The sequence below is a fragment of the Limulus polyphemus genome, unplaced genomic scaffold (genome assembly GCF_000517525.1).
Source record: "Limulus polyphemus unplaced genomic scaffold, Limulus_polyphemus-2.1.2 Scaffold11, whole genome shotgun sequence".
NCBI lineage: Eukaryota > Metazoa > Arthropoda > Merostomata > Xiphosura > Limulidae > Limulus > Limulus polyphemus.
The window spans coordinates 490,622-506,293 of NW_013665621.1; the positions used below are offsets into that span (position 1 = coordinate 490,622).

Below are 15,672 nucleotides of genomic sequence, written 5' to 3' on the forward strand. Positions count from 1 at the left end.
TCAATAGCATATTTTCTTTTACTATTTCATAACATAATTTTTGTCCGGTGTCTACAAATTCTGTTGTAAATGCAGAAAATATGTCAAATAATAGTAAAGTCTTTGGTATTTTATTTAGTGATCAGAAAACACTGCACACTACTATTTCATAACATAATTTTTGTCCGGTGTCTACAAATTCTGTTGTAAATGCAGAAAATATGTCAAATAATAGTAAAGTCTTTGGTATTTTATTTAGTGATCAGAAAACACTGCACAATACTATTTCATGAACTGCTTCAACAAGCTTATAAATTCATCTTTCAATACATTATTGAACAGAAATTATTTTAATAAAGTAACATTTATAGTTTACAATTATTACTATTAGAAGTAATGTAAGAAAATACAATTTATCAAGTTATGTGTAACCATGGTAAGACTTGGTTATGCTGGCCTCACAGATGCAGGCAATGTAGTATATTATACACACAGCATTTAGAGTCATTATGGAAAAAATAATATTTATTCACACACACACACACACACTCTTGTTACTCAAATTTCTCAACAAAGTTCTTCTTGAAGATGCAGGACTATTTTTTCAAGTTCACACATTTTCTATACCACACATTAATAGAGAGAGAGATCAAAGTATTAGATATTAATATATTTGTACTACAACGGCAAAAAATGACAAAATATAAACACACAAATGACTTTAAACTTTAACATTTTTGACAAGTTAAAGAACAAACTTCTAAATAAGATATATGGCAGCTCAATAAGTAGATTTTACAAGCTAGCTGCTGAAAATATAACTCAATATATTTAGCTAAGTTTTTTATAATAAAACAAAAAAGAACTATTCATTCAGATGTAACAATTCACTTCTTAGTAAAATATTTAGCAGGCACAAATGGCATCTTAACCACTTCAGCTGGTATCTGTTTCTTTCTTACTTCACACTGCAGCTTGGTTCCAAGTTTTGCATATTCACTCAGTACATATGCCATGGCAATGTTCTTCTTGAGGCATGGGGAGGGTCCACCACTAGTAACCTCACCTATCTGGTTCCCATTCTGATCTAGTACTGGAGTATGGCCTTGAAACAAATTTTATAACATGTTTGCTTATGTTTATTTGAAAATAGTTTTTTTATTCTATTATTTAAATTATCATTATTAAAGCACCAAAATGAGTTTTTAACTTTATATAATATATTGTAATGCTCATTACCACATGGTGTGTTTTCTACAAGCTGTAGCCATTTGGAACCCCTTATAAGATGAAGTACAAACAATAGACAATGTTACGACATTTAAAATCACTTGTAACAATAATACATGAAATGAAAATTTGTTATATTTTAAACAAAGAATTTTATTTGAATGAAATGAAAAGAAACAAACAAGAGTATAAGATAATCCAGTATCTGGATGTAAAACTATACATAACTTATGTGGTTAACAGGAGAAACACAATTTACCTAGCATTTAAATTTAAAATTAAATTTTAATTAAAATAAGTTATTTCTCTAGAGAAAGATGAACTGTACATGTACAACAAATATCTTACTTATTAAACCATGTGATTATATGTGAATAATCATGAAACAGAATAAACCACTTCTTAGTAAATGCTTTTTTTTTTTGCCTTGAAAGATACTTTTTAACTGTGCTACATACAGAGTATTTCTTTCACTTGTGTAATAAATGTTACTTCAAATGAATGGTTTGTAATTAAACTAAATTAAAAGGACAAATACTATCCATCATTTGTTTTACCTTTCTGAAATTTAAATTCACACTTTTTTTTTTATCACCATACAACAAAAGAGTCCTTCTAACCCATTGTTGAAATTTGGTGGTACTTTCAACAAACGTTTTGCAAACAGCCCTTCATTTCAGGATCATAACCACAGTAATAAACAGTTAATTTTAATTTTATTTCTGAAATTCTAAATCTCATTTTTAAAAATGATTCATAAGCTTAGGGAGTTACCAACTTATTACTAACTATAAACTATTTTCACTTATACAAGATATCAACTAGTACAAAAAAAAAGAAGTCTGGAACAAACATTTTCTTTAAAACTCAATCTAATCAAAAACACCTTGGGTGTGAAAAAAAGGTGCAGCCAAAAAAGGATTGTGTGCACAATTTAAAAGAATGAAATCAAAATTGGCGGCCAAACTGGTAGCTACACTTAAAGCATTGATAATAATTTTACAGCAAATATTCATTCATTAGCTTTTGTTGCTCTAAATCAGCCATCTTTAATCCAAATGACAAAAACTAAAAACAGTACACTTCTACTCTTAGGTGAAGCTGTAGTAAAAATGTTAGACTGATAGCTCATGTGACTTTTTGTACAGGTGTGTGCAAAAATTTTCATTAAATTTTAAGCAATTTTTGTTGAATACCTTTGCACATGTGACTTATATTTACACCAAATTAGACTTCTAATTGTAGGTTGTAAAGATCTATCAGCATACCAAATTTGTAAAAAATCCATAAAAGTATGTTTTTCTATCAAATAAAGTTTTGGTGCAAAGACAAAAAAGGAAGAAACTCACACAAAACTGGAGGTGTTATATCTCAAGTATTTCTTAATGGATTGCCTTGATATTTGGTATGTGAAGTAAGAGTCAAGTTGAGCACGTCCACTGAAAATATGTGGTAGCTTGGATTACCACAGTCCGAGATACAGAAGGTGGAAAAATCACAAAAGTATCACTCCTGTTAATAATACACAGCATGTCCTGCAGCAGGACACACTACCATATGTCTTGGATCTTTCTTGTTTAATCCTATCTCTACAGGTCTTCCTATGGTCAGGGGTCAAAGGCCATCTCATTGTGTTTCAGTTAATATTGTTCTCATAATGTAAATTTTTATTTTACACAAATTACTACAAGTAAAGCTCCCTGTTACACCTATCAGAGCAGCCCCAAAGACCAACCTTCGCCCACCCACTAATATAACCACTTTAAGTTATCCATCAGCTCAAGCCTTACATGCTCCTAATTACAATATAATGAGTTTGTGAGTGGGATGTAGAGAAAGTGATGTTTCTAAACATCCCTGTTGGTTTCTCAGCCTTGTACTAAGAAACTTTAAACCTAAATACCTACCAAGAACAAACAAACCTGTTTCTCAAAACCTCATGGACATGCCTAACTAGGAAGAGGTAAACGAGAACAAACTAACAATTAAATAATGTAACAACTAAGTTAAATCACCCTTTACTGCAAACTTCAGTACAACAACTACTCCATAGTCATACATACTCAGAATTGGGACGACAAGAAGAGAGTTTAATAATTGATTAAACTAAAAGATAATTCACCCTTTTTTTTGAAAACATATGTTTTGTGCCTACCTTGAACTACTTGAGTACACCAAGTATGCATTTAAGACATAAAGACTAGTAAGATTTATTACATTTACCTCTTGCAGGAGCACCGGACGAAACAAGACCAACTCTTCGCTTCAGAGGTTTATCTTTTAGCTGCTTCAAAATAATAGATGCACCAGGAAAATCTACAGTTTCTCTACGCCGTTTCCCTGTAAAAAAAAAGAACCGTTATTTAATATTTTAGTGCTATATTATCATACAGATATTCCATATAAATGCAGAAAGTTACATATCTACAACTGTGATTAAAGAAATTTGTTAGTTAATACTTGAAGAAATAAATAAATAAAAAGTTTTCAACAACAAAATAATAAAAAGCTGTTTTCCTGGGTTTCTTTTTTTGCAATCACATTCAGTAGTTAATCAAAAAAACTTTCTGGGGAAGAGACTAGGTACATAAGAAGTTGCGAAGTAACACAACCCACACGGATTAAATAGGCTACAGAGTGACATAACAAAGAAAGTTAATTATTTGAAAGATTCCAGTCTTTCCTTATTTAAATAAAATATGTTGGAACTGACAAAAAGAAAAAAAAACATAAGCACAAAGCTACACAATGGGCTTTCTGAGCTCTGCCCACCTTGGGCATCGAAACCCAGTTTCTAGCATTGTAAGTCTGTAAACATACTGCTGTGCCACTGGGGACATTTTAGAAAAGTACACAGTAGTAATGTAATAATTATTATATACTCAGTGCTCACCCACCCTATTTGTCTCTTTGCCAAAAACTAATTTTAGGCTAATATGGCAAAAATAAACCACATGACAAGATTTTGGGGGAAGTAAACCTTACAACTCTCCCCCATATTGATCATTCTTAGTTACAGTTAGCAGTAATTATCTTTGACAAAAGTGAAATAAATAACAATTCCCATCTTAAGCATCCCACTCAAGTTCATAGAGTGCCATAAAGGTTATTAGTGCCATTTTATACACACCATGTGAACATTGAATAAAAACAAAACATAGGTTAACAACTTGCCTGATCACAAGTATACTTATAAACTATTGTATGCAGATTTAGATGGATATACATATATTGTGACTATAAATAAACAAACGTGGCTAAAAAAGAAATTAGGCCAAGTATACTGTATTGAAACAAAAAAACTATATATTTATTTAATCAATACGAGTTTTAAGTATAATAAATACCACCCTAATAATTCTACTATATGTTACTCCCAACCTCCACCCTTTTCAAAAAAGATTATAAGTTTTACCTTAAGTAGTTCATATTATCACATTATTCAAGTATTCAAGCTACCTACCTCTTGTGACAAAAAAGGTTTGTTCCTCATTGAATATTTATCTAATAAAATATTTTGAAATTTATTATAAAAACTTGCAAAAAACTTTTTTATTTGCCAATATTTATATCAATTATTTTCTAATTTAGTTATGAATAATTTTTCTTTAATAATGTTTTTACCAACTCCAGCAATACTCTCTCATTTATGTGAAACAAAATTTTTGCCCAAAGTATTCTAGAAACTTTTTACTTGTTGCTGTACCTATGGTCCAAGCTAATCCTGCTTCAATAGGAGTTGTATTCTCATCAATATCATTTCCATAGAGACAAAGTCCTGCTTCTAACCGCAATGTATCTCTCGCACCTAACCCAGCTAACTTCACATCATCTTCCTTTGAAGCAAGGATTTCTTTGACAATATCTACTGCTTTACTAGCAGGAACAGAAATCTATGAATAAAGAGAAAATAAAATTCCAATTCAAATCTTAACTGTAAACATTTTCATAAATGCAGTTATAAAAATATATTTTTTTTCACAGGTAACAACCATAAAAATTAAATATTGTTCTTGTGCTTTAATTACTACATTAATTAAATATAGCACACTTTGAACAGTTTCAGGCATTTATTAATGCATTAAAGTTTTTACTAAATAGGAAAACTAAATTTAATGAGCTCATGTTGAGAGAGTTAAGATGTTCTAGTAATCTTCCATAGCCTCATTTATGTTTCAGGCATTTCTATAATTACCATGTAAGGTTATGGTTAACACATCCTTACCTCAACACCATCTTCTCCAGTGTAACCACAACGTGTCACTCTGCAATCAGAAACATTACAAACTTTGGTTATGGTAGAGGTCATAAAAGTTAGTTGTGAAAGATCACAGTCCACCAGTGGCTGCATTGTTTGCATCATACCTGGTCCTTAAAGAGAAAAAAGGATATACAAAAAAACAATTATAAATATAATGAATATTCTTACTTAATTTTTTGAGTAAATTTCATCACATTGATCTTTTCATTTAATTAATAGCCACATTATGAGATTGAAACCTGGGTGATGATTCTCTTCCCCTATTTTTATGTTATCTATAAGTTTCTTAAGATAAATTAATTAATAATTAAATACCTTCTTAATATGAATTTTATTTGAATACTCATTACATCAAGGTAGCTTCTTAATTATATAGAGCTAGCAGTATGAAGCTTTTAGTGCTTCTATGAGAATTAATCTACACATGATTAATAATGAAACAAAGGATTCAACTAATTCTTAAACCCATTCAATCTGAAAAAATCCTAATAAACAAAATGGTGTACTTTTAACCTCTTCACATGGGTCATGGGTTAAAGGCCATGTCATCACGTTTGTTGACTCACATTCAAAATTTTATTGAACTAATATTTTATGAATTTATGTCAATTTGGTATCAAATTGTAGATTATAATTCAAATTTTAGTATTATACATCATTTAATTTCTTAAATTAAAATTAAATATTAAAAACACGCACCTAAATATTGATTTTTGTGTGTCACGTGGTATACTGAATGCAGCATTGATTCACATTAGATGTTTTTGATGTCCAAATACAATGTCCATAGTTTCTTATGAATTAAGAAATCAAGTCACCAATATTGACAATCCAGAATATAAAATAAGAACCTCCTATCTTTTCTATTTGCTGAGATATCGTTCATGTACTGAATCAACACAGTGGCCCTTCCCACCTCTTTCCATTTTTGGAAACACTTTCTCACATACAATTACATGTGAATAATCAATCAAAAGCTCAGAATGTCCCCCTAGTGGTAAGCGGTAAGGTAAAACTTTACTGAACTCAAAATTTCATATTTTATTTTACCCAAATATTGCTTAGTTACTAAGCTTGAAAAATTATAGTGGAATTCTATGGTATCAATAAAGAAATATATGATTTTTTGGTTATTTCAAATGTATATCTAAAACAAAAAAAATATTTTATTTCACATCCTCCACGTGCAAAATTTTATAAGGCTTAGCAACCTACAGTAAGCAGGCAAACATAATTAGATGTAATTGTTTGCTATACTTCTTTATTTACGGTTCTATGTTTTAAGAAAAACAAGTTTAAGAACGTATTTGTAAACAGTAATAATGTATATACATATACAATGTATTATAACTGAAATGTGACTGAATTTTACAAAATACTAGTTCACTAAAACACAGCCAAGACAGGTCACTTTTATATTATTGGATACGGTAACATATAAATATATAGTGTTATGACACTTAAGTTATTTAGACTAAACATTTGTGTTTGAGTTATAATTTGCAGTCATTCTAGAATGAAAAAAGCATAATTTATATTTATTTCCTAATTCTTTATGGTGGTTATGAGATTGGTCAAAACTACCGAACCTGTACAGAGATTCAGTAGTGAAAATAACAGATAAAATATAAAGTTTCTCTTAAAAAAACGTTTGATAATCATCTGGAGGTTATATAGATTTTGCATGTGAAATTTGAAGATTTTGAAATGTAGAAGTATTTTTAATTCTAAAATGAAAATTACTTTGTACGTTGGATAGGCAACATGCAAAAAGAAAAAAGGCATGAGAAAACCCTTAAGACTTGATAAAAAAAAAAAGATATTTTGTGTACAAAAGCCTTGTAATAATGTTACTGATAATCTGCTAAATTTTGTGAACATATGCTTAGTAATTTAAAAGTTATAGCATTAAAAGTACAACACGCACAAAAATGTTACGAGGTTGGTCCCAATGACTGAGCCCATGCTGAAAAAGAAACAAAATTCCAATGAGTTAGTGAGAGATATAGTATGCCAATTTAATTTATGAAAATCTTTGGAAAAATGGATCTTCATAACATTACTGAGTTTAAAATTACAAAATTAAATCATTTGATGTTAAAGAAAATAGTGAGTGAAAATTGTTAGAAAAGTTAGCATTTTTCTACACTGAAAATGTATTTCCAATAAATACTTACCTCCTCTCACAAAATATGTTTTCTCGACTAGCAGTGCCCTCTATTCGCAAAAATTTTCAATGCATGCCACTAGCCTTCGACTTCCCACTTCTGAATATCCACATGCAAATGATCATGCAGCAGCTCTACACCAACAGGAGTGCGATATCACTCCTATCATAACCAGCACCCTCTTCACATCTGCACTCGTTAATCACTTTGAGACTGGTCAGAAGACCTACACCATACATCATCAGGAATTGGGGAAGCTGGGTGAGAAATGCGAGAAGTGAAAAGTATATATCGGAAATACATTTTCAGTGCAAGAAAATTCTAACTTCCGATACAATATGTTACCTCTTTTCACAAAAAAAGCTAGAATCCCAAACTGAATTGGTGGAGGGATGATATAAAGAAAAAAATCCCCACCGTTAGGAAGTGCCCAAAGAAAGACCAAGAGGTCTGGAACCAAAAGATAAAACACCACACCTCAGAAAGAGACAGCACCACATCTGTTCAAGGTATACTCTTCACTCTTTTGTCATAAAAGTGTTGCAAACATAAAAGTTGGAGAAACATGAAGGAATCCCAGAATATGTATGACCAATGAATGGGACGCTTGGGTGTCAAGTGGCTAGGGCACGACAAACCATAGTGGTAGATTCACCTCATCCAACACCAGGCAGTATCTGGAATGGTATGTCAGATCTGCAGTAGGTAGAGGATCACCACAGATAGAGGAACCAACATCCAGCAGATGGTAGGAAAGAGGAAATCCCCAGCACAATTACATCTCTGTTCCAAAACCTGATGGCAGTGGGCATGGTACTTCCACTCCACAGTAGGAGGAGGATATCTGACCTTACACAAGTGGGAAAAAATGTGTTACATCCAGCTACAACCGACACCAGATCCACTGGGAACTGACATCCAGCAGATGGTAAAAAGAGGGAATGCAAACCTGGGTGCACCTCCAGTTCAAAACCTGGCAACAAGTGGGCATTTATCATCCCGTTAACAGTAGGAGAAGCAATACCAGCCAGTACACATGAAAGGAATTACTGAGCTGGACCATCTCCAACCAACACAGAACCCACCAGAAATGTATATCCGGAGGATGGTAGGGGAGGAGGAACATCTCAACCCGAAGGGCAACCTGCAATAAGATATATATATATATATATATATATTCCTGACATGGCGGAGTGCTTCAACCAAAACCTGGGGGCATCTGGAATTGTACATCAGGTTCATGGGAGGAAGTGCTATATGCCAGCAATACCTGCAGAATGCCACCACTCAGTTAGTGACTAGAAACTGATAAGTGGAAAGAACTACCATACTTCACTAGGGGGGGGGGGAAATCATTGGAGTGTCTGGAGGACTGCACCACCAGAGACAGTACAAAGGGTGACCGTGATACCCTATTTTGAAAAGCAGAGCTACCACGTTGATGGAGTTGATCAACCAAAACCTGACGGTGGTAGGAAGAGTCAATGCCATGGAGCATCAGAAATGGGCAGCAATCTCAGTCTGCTTTACTCATATTAGTCCATGAGTGTAGAGTCTGGGATGAACATATTTATGAAGTAAAAAAACCACTAGAGAACTACTAGCAGTCCTATAAAACACTCCATCTCTACAGTATGCATAACCCAAACCTGCAACATAATTGTTTAGTCATAGAGAACAATAACAGACACACATAACCAACACCTGGCAACATCTGGAATCATGCATCAGGTCCATGGTAGGAAGGGCTACAATGTAATGGATATTGAGCATGGTTATAGGATTGACAGTGCAGATTTTCTTTTTAAAAGTGTACCTGGTCAGGCACCACTTGCTACATAGTGGAATCCACAATACATTAGCAAAAAGGCTCCTGAAAAAGTAAGAAAAGTGTGAGGAAAAAAAGCAACATTTCAAAATATGAAAATTTAAATAAATAATAAAGAAAAACTAAGTCAGTACTATAATGGAAAACATTAAAAACCATCATGTCTATGCAGTACTACTGCCAATCAAGAAACAAGTGGAGTTGTGCACCTATTGGTGGAGAGCTGCTGCATGATAATTTGCATGTGGACAAGCAGAAGCGGGAGGTGGAAGGCTGGTGGTGTGCATTGAAAATTTGTGCCAATAGAGGGCAATGCTAGTCGAGAAAATCTATTTTGTGAGGAGAGGTAAGACATTGTATCATACCTTTTAGTTTCTCTCTTATTTTAGACAACCCACTGAAACTGTTTGAATTAATTATTTTATCTAAAATGAAAACCACTTGTTAATTTGATAATGCAGAACAAAACTGTATTCTTAAAATTTAAAGTACAAAAAAGTTCCAAAAATTAATGAGATTTAAATAATAATTATTTTAATATTGTTACCCTGAACAGCAACTAAACCTCGATCAGTAAGAACTTCCAGCTGAACATCTCCTCCTTGTTTCTGAAACTTTGTCAGCTTCGACTTCATGAAAACAATAAAGAATACCAGAAGCTGATGGAATAACATTTCTAATATACATGTATAAATAACTTTTTATCACAAGGTTTATCAAAGATTAAAATTATTCAAGTAAAATGTAAACACTTTAGGAAAAAATTATGATAATTTAAAAATGTGAAAAATTTAATGTGTGTACTAATATTTAAATTGTATATCTTAATTAGGAAAGGACAAATAATCATTAAAAAGAAAGTACTACTTTTAAAAAACCTTTCAGCTCAATTTTCATTCCTGCAAAAAAAGTACTTTAATTAAAACACTTAGAGTAATATTATGAATTTGGAAAAATTATTTTAAATTAAAAAAACTAACATTCAAACAAGCATTTACTTTCCAATACATATTTACATATATATAATCATTTAAGGTATAATAAATCATAAAAACATTTATCTACCAATAAGTAATTAGCACAATCAATGCACAGCACATAAATAACTACACTTTCCATCCAACTTTTTTTTAAGCTGCTTGAAACTGATATTCGCTTTAATGTATCACAATTTCTTGCAAGTGTATTATTGTTAACATATTACTACATTTGTACTGCTTAGCTGTTAATACATGTTTTTGGTCTTTGTATTATAGCAGAGAGACTTAAACTGACAAGCTTAACAAGATGGAATATTTTGATGGGACAAAAACTATACACAATAACATAAACTATTATCAAACCTTAAGGTTCCTGTCAATGCTCTTTGTTTGTTGAATTCTAATTCCTACACGTAACAACATTTATTCATTTTGAATCAAATTAACAAAAAATAAATTGTGATAAGGCAGACGCAATGCATAATTTCTTTATTTTTAGGGTTACACATTGTTCATACTAAGCAAATAATTAAAATTATTAAGTTAAAATTCACATGTAAGTAAAATATATATATATGAAAAACAAGACTTACAGTTGAATATCAATACTGAAACTTTACCAAGAAAATTTAGATTTAATGCTATAAAAAATTATGTTTCAATCTCAAGTCAAATACACAAAACCAGTATTAAACATAACCATCTTATTATTATGTATAGAAACAAATTGATATTCATGTATAACTAGGCAAACTAACAAGCAATCTCTGTGGTGTGAATCTTAACATGCAAAGAAGGATAACAATTCAGGGTCATGTAAGAAACACAGAAAGTGAAGACTTTTTCTGAGTGAAGTCCAATAATATTACAAGGATAAGACGAGAAAGGAGAGCAAAAATAATGGTAAAATAGCATGCGTGTGATCCACATTGGTAGAATAGAAACACCTTAACGATTATTTGGTGTAAAGAAAACAGAACAGAAAAAATGGTCCCTGGGTCTTGCCCTACACAGTTATGTACTTCAATCTTAGGCTTCTGGATCTGATGTAATACACTCCACCACCTACCAAAATAGTTATTTTCTGATGTTGAGTCAGAGGTTGCTTGTTAACATGTAGTTAATACCTTAAATTCTAGAAATGTGAAGTTTCAATTACATTCCTATTTGCATACAAGAGACTTATATGTATTTATACACAAGGATAAACAGTCTCCTTACATTCATGAGTATAGGAGTATCTTCCTAGTCACTTACATGTATACAATCACAACTAACAGTCATCTTGTTGTATACATTCAGATATACTTGGAATATTCAGACAAAATCAGTTAAAGCTTTTAGCTCTTACACCAGTTAGATACCTAGTTTTATAATCTGTAGTTCCTTCCTACCATAATTAATTTATAGAATTTACTTCGTGTCATAAAACAAATTTTCTCAATACAAATTAGAGTATGAATTACCTCCTCTAACTGACTCATCACTAACTTATGTTAAGTTTTCTTTACATATAATACTACACACACAACAAAAAAAAAACTCCCAAGTTTATTTTAAAATACAATTCTATTTTGTTTGACAGTTAAAAATGTTATGTTGGTGTCAAAGTTCTACAAGTGATAACATCTTAAGTCCTTCTGTCCACTTTACAACACTGAAATGAAACAGATAATTCTGATGTGAAAAAATGGTTGCTATCTTGATACAAAGTACTCTAAAATCTTACAGAAGCTCTTAATAAAATGTAAAGACTGCCCCATACAAACTACTAAAAAAACCAATGGTAATTTTTTCTGCTAATTAAATGTAAAAACAAATATACAAACAAAATTTCAATAAAATTAAGCAACTGTAAGGAAAAGAACAATGTTTCAAGCTGTGTTCTTTCAAGTATACAGTGACAAATGTATTACTACATTTTATTACTACAATTAGAACAGCAGCCATTTGTTTTTCATAACCCTCAAAATAATTTTTAACTCCTTTCAAAATCTGACCTCTGCTCTTGTAAAATTCCAGCTGATTAACTGGCCTGTTACTGAAAAGTACTTTTGAGAATCTCAAATGTTGAATATATAACAAAATTCTGTACAATGTTTTTGTTATTTATATGTTTGGACTTCTTAGTTTTTGTCTTACTTGAACATGAGCCAAATCCTTGTCAATACATCCAGCATTTGATACCACATACAGATATCCTTGCTCAGTCTTAGTTACGATTAGGTCATCGATAATGCCTCCATTGTCATTTGTATACAGTGTTAGGGTCCCTTGATTGTCACCTAGGCCTACAAAATAAATAAATAACAAACCACACCATAACACAGTGAACTGCTGCCTTCTACCATATACATGGTCAATTATGGATTTAAAACAAATAAAAAAATTTGTATTAAAAGTATGTTCATTTGAAAACACTGACACCATGAAAAATAGTATGAAAGAACCTTACATAACTCATTAATCTGTTAAATAAATGACATGATAAGTAAGCATTCAATTTCATCATTAACTATTGTATTAGCCTTAATTACTATATGGTTATCACATTTTGTATCATTAAAACTAATTCAGAAACTACATTAATTGTCTTTTAAGATTCTGAGAGAATCTGCAGTCTTTTATGAGGCTGAAGTAATGATTATACGAAGGTTATGCAAGATAATACATTTTCTCACAAAAAATATACATTTATGACAATCATGTTTTTTTCAGCTTAATTTAAAAACACTTGTCATGTTTTCATAACCTCTACTTCCTTACCTTTTGGCTTTTCATTGCAACATGTTTAATGTAGTGTAGTACAAGCATTTAAGAAAATTTATTAAGGAATATCCAAGTTAAGATTAAACAGAGTTGAAGGAAATTTTCTTTAGTATGGAACAAATAGACTAGTTAGTTAAGCTGATACGAAAGATAAAAACAACAACAACTTGGTTTCTTTTATACTAATATTAGAAGTACTTGCAATAGGTTGCTGCAAGTAGAGGCTTTTCCTGGTGGTTACCACGTTAGACGTCAGCAGTGTTACTAAGCCTTAAGAAGATTAAGAAGATGTTTTCAAATGGTTTTAACCCTTTATCATCTCCACCCATGTATTTATGCATGATAGGCATTATCTCCACCCATACATTTACACCAATTACGATAATTGAAAAAATCCTTCCATGGATGATAAAGGGTTAAGGTAAGGTAAATTGACTGAACTTGAAATGTTATGTTTTTATAATGCATGGCTGCAAACTTGAGAGAAGTGATAAGACTGAAGTTTATAAAAGTGTGATATATGCTTAGGTAAAGCAACATCAACAGAAAGGGAAAATTATGATTTTTGAAATTTTCTACAGGCCACTTGATTAGGTTATTTCAGGCAAGTTAACCACATTGCCAACAGACACAGACCTATCCTGTTAACTGGTAAATACTAGTCAGAGACTCAGACTGGCTGGCTGCAAAACATCTGTGAGGGGCAGCTATCTTAGTAAATGTGTATTAAGTCAGTCTAAATTTCAAAAACAAATATCTAAAAGATCTTACTTATCATTTTTCTGTGACATGTGACATATCTGAGCTTCGATTTCTCCATTCAGAATTTTCTAATTTCAAGATAGGCTGCTGCAGTTTCCAATCAATTATAAACATAAAGTACACATAATCACAAGCAAGAATCAAAAATTATAAACATAAAGTATACATAATCACAAGCAAGAACCAAAAATTATAAACATAAAGTATACATAATTACAAGTAAGAACCAAAAATTATAAAGATAAAGTATACATAATTATAAGCAAGAACCAAAAATGATAAACATAAAGTATTGTTACGACAGCGGAAGTCATGTGACGCTGGTAACACGTCATGAGATTCTCGAAGGATCTTGAATTATCCTGGCAACTCTAGTCTGTTCCGGGTGCCCTCTTTTTTAGTATATAAGCCCGGCAAATAAAGGAGAATTGCAGATAGATAGAAAGATTGAAGATAGAGATAATCGAGTCAAGCCATAAGTAAAGTGTGTGAATCCCTGTGAATTATAGCGTGTTTTTATAAAATTAGTTAAGTTAAACTGACTGTGGAAATTCTGTGTATTACAAAGTTGTATCGAGAAAGAATAAACTAGTTTTAATTAAGAAGGGGCTTGTATTGCTGAAGTTCCTTGGAAATAATTTATACCGGAAATTAAGAAATGAGCAGATACGCAACAGTATACATAATTACAAACATCAAGTATACATAATCACAAGCAAGAACCAAAAATTATAAACATAAAGTATACATAATTACAAGCAAGAACCAAAAATTATAAACATAAAGTATACATAATCACAAGCAATAATCAAAAATTATAAGCATAAAGTATACATAATTACAAGCAGGAATCAAAAATTTGAATATCCTACTTTCTTGATCTGCAGAGATATCAGTAAGAATTTGTCAGACCTTCCTCCATCTCTGTCTCTCTGACTTTGGAGATTGTTTGCTAATCTTCTTTACAGGATAATGGACATTTTTATAACCAATAGAAAAAGCAGATTCACTTCTATAAAAATCTTACATGTTATTGTTCAGTTTTCACACCATAAGCCATTAGTCAGCAGAATGACTTGATAAGTGGTGATCATATTCTAGTGCTATGAATACTAAAGGAATTTTTTTTAACTTCTTTAAAGCTTACTTAGAAAGTTGGATAATTCATAGTAGTTTTAGTTCTAAAATGCACATCTGAAAGCTACACAACTTTTTTATTCGACACCCAAATTTGTGAGACTCTACAAAGTTTATGAAGGGGGGAGGGTATTTTCTCCACATACGAAAGTTATTACATATTAGAAAAAAATGCTATTTTACAGCTTGCTCTTAGTGCTTAGGAAGATAGATTGAGAAATGTACTTGTGAACATGTTTTAATTATTAGCAATCATAAACATCATTACTAGACAATGATATTTCCAGATTTACTAAAGTTGTTCATTATTAATTTGTGCTAGACTTCCAAATGACTACATTTGAAGTACATGTTTTTTGTTCCTTCTGAAATAGTAGAAAGAAGGGTTAAAGGTTAACAAAATAACAAATGTTTTAAATAACTTGTCTACGTTTAAGTATAACTTACCTTGAATATCACCAACAACTAAACTTTCCATAAATTTCTCTCTATCTTTTCCAAAAAGCTTTGTTGTAGCATATGTAAACAAATACAAATAACTAACATAGTTCTCGTAGT

At 31.4% G+C, this 15,672-nt stretch overlaps 1 protein-coding gene across 2 annotated transcripts in view; it reads right to left on the minus strand.

Annotated features, from left to right (window-relative positions):
• Positions 1 to 139: 139 nt before the first annotated feature.
• The window catches only part of LOC106478601 (aminomethyltransferase, mitochondrial-like), a 23,439-nt gene continuing 7,906 nt past the window's right edge, over positions 140 to 15,672 (minus strand). The window contains exons 1-7 of one of the 2 annotated variants that reach the window (XM_013939167.2): positions 15,562 to 15,631; positions 12,589 to 12,737; positions 10,014 to 10,095; positions 5,435 to 5,580; positions 4,916 to 5,102; positions 3,433 to 3,549; positions 140 to 1,084 (exon numbers count right to left, since the gene is read on the minus strand). In XM_013939167.2, the coding sequence (XP_013794621.1) occupies positions 867 to 1,084; positions 3,433 to 3,549; positions 4,916 to 5,102; positions 5,435 to 5,580; positions 10,014 to 10,095; positions 12,589 to 12,737; positions 15,562 to 15,592 (930 nt within the window). In that variant the 5' untranslated portion in view covers positions 15,593 to 15,631 and the 3' untranslated portion in view covers positions 140 to 866. Of the gene's footprint in view, positions 1,085 to 3,432; positions 3,550 to 4,915; positions 5,103 to 5,434; positions 5,581 to 10,013; positions 10,096 to 12,588; positions 12,738 to 15,561; positions 15,632 to 15,672 lie in introns of those variants that run through there. The other variant, XM_013939159.2, reaches the window with a different exon arrangement.